Below are 14,973 nucleotides of genomic sequence, written 5' to 3' on the forward strand. Positions count from 1 at the left end.
AGACAACCGGACGGGTTTCAAAACTCGACCTTCTGCCCGTCCAAACTTTTTCGATCCTAAATTATATATGCATGTTGCTGGTCGCTACTGTCTGGCTTGGTTAGACAAGCGTTTATGATCAAAGCGCTAATCAGATGCATGCGTCTTGGCTGCAGTTTCACCGAAAAAAAAAATGAACTGTGGTTGTAACGATCTAGTTATACTAATGACCCATACGAGACAAAAATGTGACTTCTAATACATTTCACTATTCAAGTTTTAATGAAAACGGTGGACCCTATTCATGGGCGGCATTTACATAGATTTTCTGGTATTTATCGCCCCTAAATGGTGTAAGGCTGCCTAATGTGGGTAGCCTGCTTAATTCAGACATTAACATATTCCGAAATTATTGATTGCGAGCAAATCACCACCTGGGAAAATTAACATTCAAGGTTGCTGCAATATCGCACTGTTTTTCCACTATCAGGGGATCACGGAAACACGCATGGAGGCCCACATAAATTGTAATTAATTATAATTTACTAAAGAACTGGGTTCATTATCTTACAGCAATTGCGTGATCGATTTTCGATTTCTCATGAATAAGACCGGTGTACACTTTGATTCAGTGATTTTCTGGTTAACTCTTGCTTCAAAGAACGAATGAGTGACTGCAATAATAGTGAAGATAATCAGTTTTTCCAGAGGATAAATTCTTTTACGCGTGGAGTACTTTGTACTGTTGGAACTGTATTTAAAGTGTTTTCATAATAATGAAAAGATTGCTTTTCCGCGCAATCTTTTGTTTGTTGGTTTTTTATTAGTTCTGCAGTGAAGTATCTTTTTCGTCACTGAATAATTTAGAAGTTTTTAAGCACAAGGAGAAGTTTGGCTAACAATAGAATTGGTTTCTGCGTTCGTTTTCAGACCCAGAACTAACGATAGATATTTATATCATTTTGATGGTATCTGCGTCAATATTCCATTGTATACACCAGTTACTGCCAAAACCATTCCGTTAGTCACTAGCTAAGATTGGCCTGAATGTTGAAATTTTCCAACTGAGAATGGTCCTTTGGGATTTTTGAAGCGAAGTTGGTCCTAACCGGTGGGGGTGATATTGTGCCCGCGAAGGGAAATTCGGCCCGAAGGAGAGCTGATTTTCAGGATTCAATCGTCACCTAATCCAGAGCACAGTCGTTCTGATTGTAGCGGTTGTATCCTTTTTCCCGATTTTGGCTAATATGCTTTTGCTACTTGGTGCGGTTCCTCGTGGATGCATCAGAAAATGAAGTGAATAATTCCTGTCCAGTGAAGGACTTACGTTTCGGACAATGATAGCTTTGATTTGTACCGATCGATGAACGTACCATGTTCAGTCAGAAATGGTAAAATATGATTGAGTTAACCTCCGTGAAATCTAGGGAACTCAGGCACAATGCCAGTACTGACCATGTTACTGGAACTACAACTAATTTTTGAAGAAGCCAAATTTCTTGATTTTCTTTTGGACAAATAAAGTTTTTTAAACAATTTTTTTTGGAATTATTCTTTTTCTAAGGTTTTGTGTGAAACAAAACCTTATTAGAATCGAGTCGATGTCCGTCTGTCTGTCTTTTTTTTCTGTTGGCTCCTGCCATGCAGTTATGTGAGACTTCTACTCACTAAAACCACCTCCTCATTCCACTCTCCCCACGGATCTTCTATAAAGTATTGCGTTGCGGGGCTGGATCAGTTTTTAACTGCGGCTCATTATGGTTCTCTCCCTCTCTTGTTTTCGTTGTAATTCTTCCTGCCTAAGGTGTTGGTGAATACTTTGCAGTTCCCTTACAAGCTGGTTCCAGGCATCCGTTGACTCCAGCATGAACTCCACAATGTTTTCGGGTGTTAAACGCCTGTCTGCGCTCGCTTCCATTCTTGTTCGGTGTGCGGTGAACCTGGGGCAATCAAATATGACATGATATGCATTCTCAGCCACGTTACCACATCTTGGGCAGCATAGTGATTCGTCGTGACCAAATCGATGTAAATAAGCACGATAACCTCCATATCCACTTAAGAATTGTGTTAACTCGTAGCTTAATTCTCCACGGTTTCGTTCAAACCATCTCCGAATATCGGGAATGATGCGGTATGTCCAATGGCCAGTTTGTGACTCGTCCCACCGCTTTTGCTACCCTTCGATAGATTCTCACCGGACCAGCTGCCGTCGAAATGCGCCAGACTCTCCAGCTGCATACGTTTTGTCGTAGAGTCGCCGGACTCCTTCGCCAAGATGTCTATGGGGAGCATCATGCTTCTCCTGATGTTGTCCGATACGCCATTCCCAATTTTCGGCAGTTCACTTTGTTATTAAGAACAATTGCCCAAACTGGAGCTGCTTAGAGTAGCACGGAGCTGACTACCCTAGAGAGCAGAAGGCGTCGACTTTGTCTTGGCCCACTAATGTTCGGTAGTATCCTCGAGATCGTTGCAGCGATGGAAGACGCTTTAGTTCGGGCGTACTCAATGTGTCTTTTGAAGTTGAGTCTTCTGTCAATAATTACTCCCAAGTATTTGAGCGATGGTTGGGAGTAAATTTTTTTTTCGCCAACTTTGATTTTCACACTTGTGTTATTTCTTCTTTTGCTGAGAACTACTTCTGTTTTATGTTCAGCAAGTGAAAGGCCAGAATTTATCAACCAGGAATTGATCTCCCATATCGCTTCATTTGCATAGATTTCGTCTTGGTGCTTTGCAACCACTGTTATTCCGATATCATTGCCGAAGCCAATAGTTGTCACGTTGTCGGGTAGGCGTAGCGTCAACATTCCATTATATATAACTAACCATAGCAAGGGACCTAGGACAGAACCCTGTGGCACTCTGCAAGTTGTCGGGAATATTTTTAGCCCATCATCCGAGTCGCAGTAAAGTCTTCTCCCAAGGAGAAACGTACGTACAATGTTCTTCGGGCCTGTATCTTGTCGAGTATCTCTATGATTTTCCATTTTGCACTATTGAACGCATTTTTTACGTCGAGGGTTATTACTGCGCAGCATTTTCCTTCTTCTATTGCAGCCTGAGCCAAGCTAGTCAGCATGCTGATTGCGTCGACAGTTGATTTCGCCTTACGAAATCCAAATTGTTTGTCGGAAAGGTCTCCTTCCTGTTCCGCAACAGCGAGCAGTCTGTTATATATTACTCGTTCAAATAGTTTGCCAATGGTGTTGACCAGACATATCGGTCTCTATGAGAAGGGGTCACCCAATGGTTTACCTACCTTCGGAATGAGTACTAGCTTTTGTAGCTTCCATTACTCAGGGAATTCTCCTTCCCTAAGGCATGCCGTGAAAACTTGGGCAAACATACCTGGCGCTGTCCTGGCGGCTACTTTCAGGGCAATATTAGGGATTCCATCCGGTCCTGGAATCTTTTTTTCAGTCAATATTTTTGCTGCGTCTAGAACCTACTCATTTACCACTACCGGAACTTCGTCGAGATTTAAATGTACTGTAGGCAGACTTGAACAATTCACATCTACTGGGAATAGAGTGTATATTCTATTATATTCTGCAACAACTCTGGACAAATAATCGATGGGGAGCGTTCTCCTTTTAGTGATGACATCACCGACCTATATGCGCCACCCCATGGGTCAGAGTCAGCTTCAGTACACATCCGCTTGAAATGTTCGGATTTGCTCTTTGCGATAGCTGCTTGCAATTTTTTTCTCACATTTTTATATTGCACGTGTAGCTCCTCGAACTCAGGTCGGTTTCTTCTGCGCTGGGAGCGTCTCCTAGCTTTGAGGCATACCCACTGCAATTTTTCCACGACCTATGAAACTTTGTTTTGTGCACTTCCCGATAGCAATATATCTTCCAGAAGTACCTCCTTGAACCTTTCCCGCTTCGAATTTCTTAGTTAACCAGCTCATCGTTATTCGTTTTAATGGCTTCATATTATTCCTTTGCGAGGTTTGAAAGATGATCGCTGTGTGTGTACTCCTCGCTGACACGCCACTGCAAGCCTCTGATTAGAGTATCACTGACGAAGGTGAGGTCTACCACCGATTGCAATTCTCCCCTCCGGAATGTGTTGGCTCCCCCAGAGTTGGCAAGTACCACGTTCAAGCGCGAGAATATTTCCAGCAATATTCGTCATCTTGCGTTGGTTTTTCTGCTACCCCCATGCGTTGAAGTCGCCGGCTATTACTTTGGGATTGTAGCGACTTTCATTGAATGATAGTTTCTCCAGCAATGACGTGAATTCCTCTAATGTGAGGCTCGGTTCTGCGTAACAGCTATAGATGTATATCCCTCCAATCTTGGCACGGGTGAACCCGTCCTTCGGATGTTTTTTTCGCATCTAGTATAACTTCGCTTCCACAGCTCTATATCGCCGCCTTACTGGCTTTGTCTGCTATACATACTCCGTTATGCAGATTTTCGTATTGTTCGGATACAATGGCAACGTTGACGTTGTTTTCGAATACGCTTTGGGAAAGTAGGTCTTGAGCCACTCGACAGTGATTCAGATTGAGTTGCATAAACCTCATTTGACCTTATTTATGAACGCCTATCCGAACACTGGGCATTTACTGCTTCCTTCAATGTCGGCGTTGTCACTATTTTTTTGCTTCCACGCAGAATACACACTTGGGCATTCCGTGGCAGTCCTTTGCAAAATGGCCTTGTTCTCCACATTTGCGGCACAGATTTGATCTGTCTTGCGAGCTAGTACAAGCTTTCGCTATGTGACCAACCTGCCAGCACTTATAGCATTTATGCACTGGACTCTGTTCCCGTAACCGACAGACCACCCATCCAATACGTACTTTGCCCACTGTAATCACCTTTTTCGCTGCTTCAATAGAAAGACTTATCAACACTATATGCGGGTCGCCGTACGCTTTTCTAAGTCGTAGCACATTAGACTCACTAACTGATTGTAATCCTAATTGGGTTTGTAAGGCCTCGCAGATATCAGATTTTGCGGTGACTTCATCCAAATTCTTGCATTCGATCTCCACCGAATTCTTACTCATTTTGATCGCCGCAGCCTCACCTAGTGATACTTCAATTTTCTTCCGTAGGTCTTTGCTTCCGTCGTCACTAGTTTTAAGTTCGAACAGCAGGTCGCCTTTCTGTGTTCCTGTTATCCGCGTGACATTTGCACTCAGATAATTCAAGGAGGCATCTGCTTCAACCTTGCGTAAGATTTCCACAACCCGCTATCTTCTTCTCATGAATTTAAAGAGGATGGTGCCTCTCGCATTCACCTCAGGTTCCAGGGTCAGGTTAAAAAAGATGCACGTTGTTGATATTGAATGGGCTCGACAGTGGTTCTGCTGCTTTTATGTGGTCTTGCACATTAGTCAGGGTCATCCTAGTATTTTTTACCAACTTATTCGGGATACCGAATTCTCTCATGACCATGTGCACTTTTTCTCTGGGTCTGCTATTATAGGTGGCCTTGAAATCAATGAAAAGATGGTGCAACTGATGGCCATATTCCAACAGTTTTTTGCCTAGGCATTATGAGCGAGTTCATAGGCTTGTTGGTTTCCCCCGGCTTTTTTTTCCTGTTTTTGAGTCCACTTGTCCGTTTGACAAAAGTTCGTGATAGGTCTCTGCGCGTGCGCGTTTTTTGAGTATGCAATATTCTTCCACAGTTGGTGAAATTATTATCCTGGAAGTTGTATCTAAAAAATCTCGTAGCCTAGTCCTATTTTCCATGAGCCGTTTCCATTAGATTATTTGAAGATTAAATCTTTAAGCTTATAATTTTGAACTACCTACCATTTCTTTGGAGCTGCAGTTAGGTGCGAACGAATAGTCAACAGTCGTCAATTTTTCAAGATGAGATATAGTTTTGTCCCCATGGTTGACAATAGTCAACTTAGGGTTGTCATCTGTCACCTCATTTTCATTACTAGTACCCTCGAGAACGAACTTGAGAAAATCATCTTGAAAAATATTTTTCATATTGACTGAATTTCTAGTTACGTATAAACGGAACAGTCCTACGGTACAGGCAAAGTTTTTTGTATACGGAGACCACAAAACCCTTCATATTTGAAGCTACCAGCTTTCATTTTCCGATTTGCTAATTTTTGGGTCCAGACATTCAGCCAACTGCACGATTTTTTGAGCGAATATGTTTTTCTGGCTCATTCATTCTAAACTTCTATTGTGAAAAGGTTGCAATTCTAATCCTGCCCCAACTTTCATTCTGGGGTGATATTTTTTCTAAGAATTAGCTACTGCAATCTCCCTGGGTAAAGTCTGTCTTTTTTCCAACTCAACGTTATATGTATGTATTCAGAATAAAAAACCATTTCAGATATGAGAAATTACTCACCTGTGTGGCATGACCTCTTCCTTTTTAAATACATTTCGTATTTCATCGCCATCGAATACGAACAAAAGGTCTGGATGTCCAATTAATCCTTCCATTTTCGCAATTTTCCCATATGTTTTATATAAATTTCGCATAACTTTATCGAGCTCGTGGATTTTATAGTGACCTGTTGATGAAAAATTGATAACGGAAACGGAAAAACATCCATTAACAAGTAGCTCGTGAAAGTTGTAAAAAGCGGAAAGTAATAATTGCTCTGCGTATTCAATTATAGATAAATTAAAAGGAATTACATATGTATATGGCTTTGCAATTTAAATGCAGGTATTTATTGGTGGCAGATATTATGGGAGTATGGTGTCATGGTGGTTCCTCAAAATCTATAAAAGATATTTTCTCTGATTTGGGATAATATCTTTTATCGCATCTATGCATTCAGCGTAATTTTTAAAAACGTATTTGCAAAAAAACGAAATGTATTGTGCCATTCACGATGGGTTACTTGCAAAAGTATCTGGGAAGAATGGTAGTAGTACAATAAGTATATTTATTTCCCTTCTATTGTGAGAAAGTTGTTATATGAACACCATTGTATGAAAATATGTTTAAAAGCATTCGAGTACACATAGTTCTAGATTCATTGTATGAATATCTTCAAATAAGTACCGTGAAGTACGTACTGAAACTGGTAAATAGATTGTTCATGTAAAATATGAGGATTTGCTTGAATTACTCATATCATAGGCGGGTGAGGTTAAAGTTTAATTTCTATTCAAAGTAATTAATATTAACACCTATTGTGGGAATTATTTTGCGAAAACCATTGTATGGAATATAGTATGCATTTTAAAGCTCTTTTTATATTTATAGGCATTCGAGTAATTCTAGATAGTTATGTGACTATCTTTAAATGATTTACAGATTATATATGGAAATTTATATGAAAGAGAGCAACGTTTAGGTTTCGATATTATTTCAAGGTCCGAAGTTTAGATTTGATTTCCATCCCAAAGTCTTTTGTGACACCTTACCGAGAAACCTACACTTCTCTGCTGTTCTGTGAAATGTGCTTCTATGACGACTTATTCGTCGGTCACTTTAGGATAGTGGACTTCATTTCATGTTGTCCTTGCTTAAAGTGTGAGTATGCACTGCTACTATCGATCTATAATTAACACATCTGCAGGTATCAGAGTACACCGATGTCATCTATTGGTCGGAAATGTTGTCAAATTCGCGTGATGAACCTGGAATTTGCTCGAAAAAGAATCCCTTTTATGCGAGAACTGACAGTCTAGTGCCATTCGAAGTTCCTCACAATGAACTCTCGGTATATCGTTACCGACCATAAAATAATAAACACGCAGTTCACGTAGCGCATCCATAATAAATTGAAAACATTGGTTTTATTGATGTTTATCTCCAGTCCGATTCTGCCTCTCTTTCCAAAATCAAGCAGATGTCACCAGCATAGTGGAGGTATTTGATGATGTTACTAATTTCGGTGTCATACGATCCTGACCAACCATTGGATTTGTTACATGTTCATCTTTGATGGCGAAGATGCTAAGATCTCGGTCAATACTGAAGTTTCCAATGTACCACGGTGCGGAAGTAATTGTTCTCAGCATCTTAGGCTGCATTTTTTGGAGAATTTCGACGTTGGATGCACAAGCAGGTTCCCAAAGTTATGCATCATACGCCAAGATTAACTTGTATCGTTGTTTTATATATCGCCACATTGAATTACAAGTGCAGCTTGGAAACCAGGCAGTCCAACTTTCGAATCTCAGGTTAACCTGAGTTTTTACCTCCTCAGTATCTTTCTTCCAAGTTAGCCTTCTGTCTAGGTGTATTCCTAAGTATTTTACCTCCTTAGACTGAGAAATAGGTATCCCGTTTAGCCTAACTGAGGGACATATTCGTTTCTTCAATGCGAAGGTGACATGACTACACGTTTCATTGACTTTAATTCTACGGCGGGCTCAACTTATTCCATTCTGGTTCAGGTTTCGAGATGCAACACTGGGAATGGAATATGTGCAGAGTAATGCCGCATCATCGACAAAGGTAGAAGTACAAAAGCGTTCCTTTGTGGGCAAGTCTGCAGTGTATATTAAGTAAAGCAGAAGGCCGAGGACATTACCTTGAGATACCCCCGCTTTAATGTTAAATTCTGTGATGCACGGCTCAAAAATTTGATGGGTATTCGTAGGTTGCTTTTCCTTCATTTTGTGGGTGAGGCCTTCTTGCCAGCCATTGACAAACGTCTGTGCAACTTTAAGGAATATGGTTTTCCAAAGCACAACTTATATCGAAGACTAACTAATGAACTTGTTCGTTAGTTCCATGTTCTCTCTTGAACTCGAACGAGAAATAATTTCGTTCATATGTTGTTTTACCTTCGATAGTTGGATTCTCTCGAGAGAAGCAGGTTTGCAAGACGTGATAAGCATGGGATTTTTATTTTCCTACGGGATGATCGACATTTTCAACAATTTTCAGCATTTAGGAAAGTAACAAAGGCGTAAATATATGTGTCAGTTGAATGTTCTTGGATCATCATAAGGTGAAAACCAGGAGCCTTTTTAGGATTGAAGAAGTGGCAAATTTGAAACGAATCGGTTGAGATGTATCTTGGGGAATCAAAAGCGGTAATTCTTTCTTCGTTAGCTGTGAATTTGATTGAATCTTTCTCAGCAGCACTCCTCGCCCAGCTGCCGTCCAAAAATCGGATTAATAGCTCGCGCAAAATTTGCCTATTGAGCTTCTTCACTGCTCTCCAAAGGGGATATTCGTGGTTGAAAAAGACGTTAGATTCTCAAAGAAGTCGTATATTTCTCCTGCTTCAATATAGCTTATAGCTCTTTTCTAGTCACTTCTAGATTCTTCTTTTGTGTAAAACAAAACCTTATTAAAACAAGTTTACTGTCTGTCTGTCCGTTACACGCATTTTTCCCGGAGAGGGTTATAGCGATTGACACCAAGTTTGGCGAAAAAGTGGGAACTGTGAACACTCACGCATACAGTGAGTTACATCGTTTTACGTTGAATTTAAGGTGGATCATCATACATGCAAAATGAGTGTGTAATTTTTTTTTCACCAAATATGGTCATGTGGGCTGTCAAATGATTGGTCTCGGTTAGTACTTCCCGAAGCCGGTCTTAGTTTTGACATTTGTTGGAAGCAAGGGTCGAAAGTGATCATTACTTTAACAGACCCATTCTCAGAAACTACCCAACCAAAAAATCTAAAAAAATTGAAATTGAAATTGGCTGGAAAATTCTCTCTCTCTTCTAAGTTCATCCTGGTACTTGGTTCTACCAAGTGGTGGAAATCGCACTATTACTAACAAAGTTATAATAGGGCAAGGTTGTCGTTTCTTTGCAAACTCTCACATAATATATGCATATATGGGGAGGGGGGGGGGAGGTGGACAAATGCACACTCAAATGTGTTTATATAAGAAATACACAAAACCTTTCATACCTGGTCCAGCTTCAGGTTTCCCGACTTGTTTCTCATGAGCTGGTCGATTTTGAAGGTTTTGGAGGATCTGAAACTGGACATCGGAACTTCGGTGTGGCATACAAGTAGTATGTTAGGTGTTAACATTTCGTTGATGAAATGTATAGCTTGGTCGAATTCGAGCCTTGACTTCAAATGCACATTTGTTTTTAGGTGCGAAGAGCTATACTTCCGGTATCCAAGCCAATCAATCTGTCCACCATCAGTTTGGTAGACTTGACGAAAACGTAAAGCGTAGATCAAAACAGGATTGCGCAGATAGTTGATTGATTGATTGATTGATTTATATTCCTCGTTCTACGAAGCCGATAAAGTCAGGTATTTTACGGCAATCATTTGGCCAATTGATTGGATGACCGCTCGGTAATACGTCGATATGACAGCTCGGAGAGTTTTGCCTTAGGCGAGATTAATCTTCAGCGCTAGTATGTGTGTTAAGCTTTGAACACTACACTAAATCTTTATTAAATTTGTTGAAGAAGTTTACAAACAGCTCTATTTTTGTTTAGGGATTGAATGATTTCTGAGCTTACGTTCTACTTGATGGGAGAATCCACTAATTTTGATGAGCGAATTATAACTTCTTCGCACAGACCACTATTTTCGGATTTTTAGACAAATATCTGTTGATGGTTTCGTTCGTTAGGGTAGAGGCAAATTCGTCACACATTGTCTCTTTTCTGCCTTGTAGGTTAGGATTTGATCAGTCAATTAGATGCTCCGGTAATTGACTCCTCTTAGTGCTATGCTGGTCCATTGACTGACAATAAAGTTACCCCCGCTTTTGTCCATTGGTCTTTACCCTTCGGTTGTTGTAATGAGTACCTGTTTAGGTATTAGGTTATCCATTCCGCCGTGAGTTGTCCAGTGTACCACAGCTTACACGATCTTTTAATCGTAGAGACTGCCTGTTCGGCGAATTCTCTATGTAGTGACTGGGGTTTGGCTGAGGGTCTACGTTTTACAACCGCAGTGCATCGTCGATCTTAGTAATTATTTATGAACTTGGAGCTTTGTTTTTCCTTCAGGATTGTCAGAACTTTGTAGAAAGTCTTCTAAGCGAGCTGCATTGTTCGCCTTTTTGCGATAATTTCGTTACCATCTTTACTCAATTTTGCCTCCAGATTTACTATATTATATTCGCCAAGTGTGTTTTGTAATTTTTGTTTTTATCTTGTTTATTTGTAAGCTGATTTATTGCATATTTAGCAACATCTCTTTAGCGAATTTGAGAAAGCGTGACCAAATAATGTTATCGTCCACATAGCCTACAATTTGTGTAGAATCACTAGGGAAGTATCCTTTCTATTACGTGTTCAAGAGCTGCTTGCTACGGCCCGATTTTTTATTTAAAGCGCTAGCTCTATGGAAAACAGAGCCTACTCAATATCAGGTCACTGTCTGTATGACAGACAATGAGCTACTCCTCTGTCTATCATACGTGCTTGAAAAAAAATCATAGTAGTACCGATGTTCGTCATCTAGATCTCAAAAATCCCCATGTCGATATCAACTCAAATAAGCACGGACTGTCAACAATTGCGAAACTACTGAAGCAATACATGCCGGGCGGTTATTCATGCAGAAACATCATAGAAAGCAATGCCCTACTCTTGGATTTAGAGAAAGTGATTTACCGTGTGTAAGTACCCATCTGGTATGTATTGAAGCAAAACCTGGTGTGAGAAGAACTTGTTCTACCACATATTGAAGGTTTGTGTGGCAGGTATAACAAAATCGCCTCGTGTTTTTATCGGTGTTCATGAAGGCAGCTCCCTTTCGCCACTTCTTGGCGCGAGGCATCCAACGTCCAGCTCTTTACGTACGGCAGATGATGTTTTCCTAGCGACTCACAATAGAACTGATTTCGAATCGTTTGTCCAAAGCTGAAACTGAATCTGAATAAAGTAGGATTTATGACGATGGACCCCAATTAAACAGGCAACTGAGTGATTAAAGTATCTCTAATCGATGCTGTCAGCCAACGATGAACTACGCTATGAAATTGCTTCACGCAACAGCGTAACTTGGACGATACGGCATTTTTTGTGATCGACACATCAAAGAACGGCACAATTCCAAAATTTGCTGTAATATCGTTCACCGTGTCGCTTTCTGTGGCTTTGAGTGTTGGTCGACTATCGGCAACAATGAACGGCGCCTCACGGTAATTGACACAAAGAGATTGCGTCGGGCCAGGGATCGGAATAAAGGCATCCGCGATCGATATGGAGTTGCACCCATCATAGAAAAATTGTAAGATAGATGTCTGCAATGGAATGGTCATACAATTTGCGCTAAGGAGAACACGCTACCTAAGATTAGCCTGAGCACCGAAATCAATAGGGCATAACTAAAAGGCCCACCAAAGCAACCATGGCTTGATACTAGCCTATTTCCGTGAATTGCTTCTTCTTCTTTTAATACGCACCCGGCGTTTGTGTTAATTCAACATAATTTTCGCGCAATAATATTGATCCCATTGTATTTTTGTTTGGCGAACTGGTTTTGCTGGGATGTTAAATTGCAACATTATTTGGTACGATGCCTTTTGGCCAATACTGCTAATAGCTAAGTCCCATGGAAATTTGGTGGACTTTGATGTTCTCACTTCTCTCGGTTCGATTATCTTGTAGTGGATCGTCCAGCTCTAGGGTCTTTTTGAGGTTTGTCAATCATTTTGTCCAAAGTCCAGTTAAAATTTAATTAAAATTAACACATGTTGGAGCCGAATTAAAACTCAAAATTGACCAAATCTTAATTGGAATGAACACACAGATAACTACAGTCCATTAGATCAGAGTTTTGACTGATATACTTTCAACAAAGTCGTTCTTTCTGTTGCAAAAAAAATAAAGACCAGCAGACCTTAAATATACACAATTTTCGCAACTCATTTAAACAGTCAAGAAATGCAAGCGCATGAATGTACTGTTCGGAGAATGTCTTGTACTTGCGCTTTCCTCTATGTGCAACATATCTGTAGCTGGATGCATGTCCATACAGTATGAACTGCAATTTTCCACGATCGTCATCTTGTGCTTGCATTTAAAGATACTAATTGCATCATTGCATGTCAAGACAACTATAGCAGATACAGATATATATTAGCCACGTTCCCAATCATCTCCTCGTCTCCGCAGATTGCATGATTCCAAATTGAGTAGGCTTCATTGATTGCGATTATTTAACACGCATACACTCCTACGTAACATGTAGTAATAAAATTGTTATATAGTATACAAGAAAGGAAAACCTAAATAAATCCATTTAGCACCCCGAATACTGCGAGAATTGATCGTTTTAGTGTGCTATAATCTTGTTAGCGCATCTCAGATACTCTACCTTGATAAAGCACCAGTTCAGATGATGCGTAACTTTCTTTTTACCTTTTTCAGTTCAACAAGGGACATTTTCACGTTTTACTGAATTATTGTTACTGGCATTATGCAAATTGTGTGCGTGTGCACATGGTTAAGTTTAGGATTGATGAAATGAGGTGAAATTATAGGTTCGAAAACGTACTACAAACATTTTTTGTGAAATCTCTTCGACTAGAAAATCTGACGGCTGCGACTAAAAACTATATATAGTACAGTCAAATTTACATCATATGTAAATATTCGGAGATTGTTTTTTTTTTTTGTCATTTGTGCGCCGATTTTAGACCTTTTCCTGAGTTTTATTGTTAATTTCTCGAGCACAAAAAAGTGTATATTTTTTAAGTGGTTTCGGTTTGACGCTAATTGTTAACTGGTAAGTCATTACTAAGATGGGAAACGTTTTCAAAACTTCCACCAAAGATGCTTGCTATATTTCTGCATACATCAATATATCAAAAGGTGTTTGATCCACAAAAACTCGATAACAACGAATCTTCTCAGATAAATTTATTAGTTAGATCGTCTGACATTTAGTAACTTTTTTATCGTCTCAAATTTAGTCTTATTCGGCTGAGGTACCAATGACGGAAAACATGTTTGACCTTGACTTTATGCTATTATTTTAAAGCATATGAATGAATTAACTTTTCTTGCATTCTGCCTTGCAATACAAATAGGAAACGAAAATGCAAAGAATGCTCTGCGGATCCAAAGAAATGCATTTTTTAAGACTTTATTGGGGCCATTTGGAGGGTGATCACACGATAATTCTGAGTTGACTATCGGCAAAGCTCTATCGTTCAGGTCGGAACGTACCTAAACACCTTCACAAAGTGCCAGTCGACAGACGTTCGGGATTGTAGACAATGTCCTTGACATTACCGTCCCTCACGCGATATTTTAACAAAATGGTACGCATATTTTATCCGACGCATCAACCTAAATCGAAGTAAAGTAAAAATGTTAATAGCTAGATCAGCAAATGAAAACAAAAAAGTAAACGGCTCGAACGCGCATGATTCAAATTGCCTTTAGTTGCCTCCTTTTCTATAATTAGAAGTGGTAGTGATCATAGAGACCTGCTGGGAGTTTGGAGGAGGGAGTTCTCAAATTAGCGAGAGATTTGCTAAGATTCAATTATAATTTTGCGTGAAACAAAACCCCAAACAAAGGTAAGGAGTTGAATAAACTGCAGTTCAGAAATTAGCAAAAAGCAAAAATTACCAAAAATTATGGTAATATACTATTATTAAATTTATTTGAACAGATTTAGATATGGGGTGTGTGGCAGCTCCCTGATTTTTTCAGACTTTTCAGTTGGGTAGGTGGGTCCGTGAAAGAAATAACCAATTTCCCGTCCCCTCCCTCTCCCCTTTGTGAATTAATTATCAAAACTGAGGCCAGTTTTGAAAAGTACTAATCGATGCTATATTTGGGGGAAACAAATTTACACCCCCTTAAATTCGACCTAGAATTTGAGTGTAATTACGCGGAGTTTCCAGTAATTACTTATTTGCGATAATAAAATTTGTTTTTTCTATTCGCTAGTGGAGAATTTTATTGTGCAAATTCCGATATTTCGGGAACCACTTGTTCCCTTCATCTGTGCTAACAAGTCTTTATCTGTCTGTCACACGCATTTTCCTCGGAAACGATTATACCGATTGACACTAAATTTCTACGTCGATTTAAAATAATGAAACAAGTCTTGTTAGCACTGATGAAGGGAACAAG

The 14,973-nt window shown here is 39.8% G+C and overlaps 2 protein-coding genes across 5 annotated transcripts in view; one reads left to right on the top strand and one right to left on the bottom strand.

The window, feature by feature from the left end:
• Window positions 1–14,973, top strand: part of LOC119646928 (G protein alpha o subunit) — a 138,326-nt gene that overhangs the window by 75,868 nt on the left and 47,485 nt on the right. The gene's annotated exons all lie outside the window — the stretch shown is intronic.
• LOC119646927 (probable cytochrome P450 49a1) overlaps window positions 1–14,973 on the bottom strand; it is a 44,647-nt gene that overhangs the window by 10,810 nt on the left and 18,864 nt on the right. For both annotated transcript variants that reach the window (XM_038047608.1, XM_038047607.1), the window contains one exon: window positions 6,328–6,493. In XM_038047608.1, the coding sequence (XP_037903536.1) occupies window positions 6,328–6,493 (166 nt within the window). The remainder of the gene's footprint in view (window positions 1–6,327; window positions 6,494–14,973) is intronic.

This window comes from Hermetia illucens, chromosome 1, assembly GCF_905115235.1.
Source record: "Hermetia illucens chromosome 1, iHerIll2.2.curated.20191125, whole genome shotgun sequence".
Taxonomy (NCBI): Eukaryota; Metazoa; Arthropoda; class Insecta; order Diptera; family Stratiomyidae; genus Hermetia; species Hermetia illucens.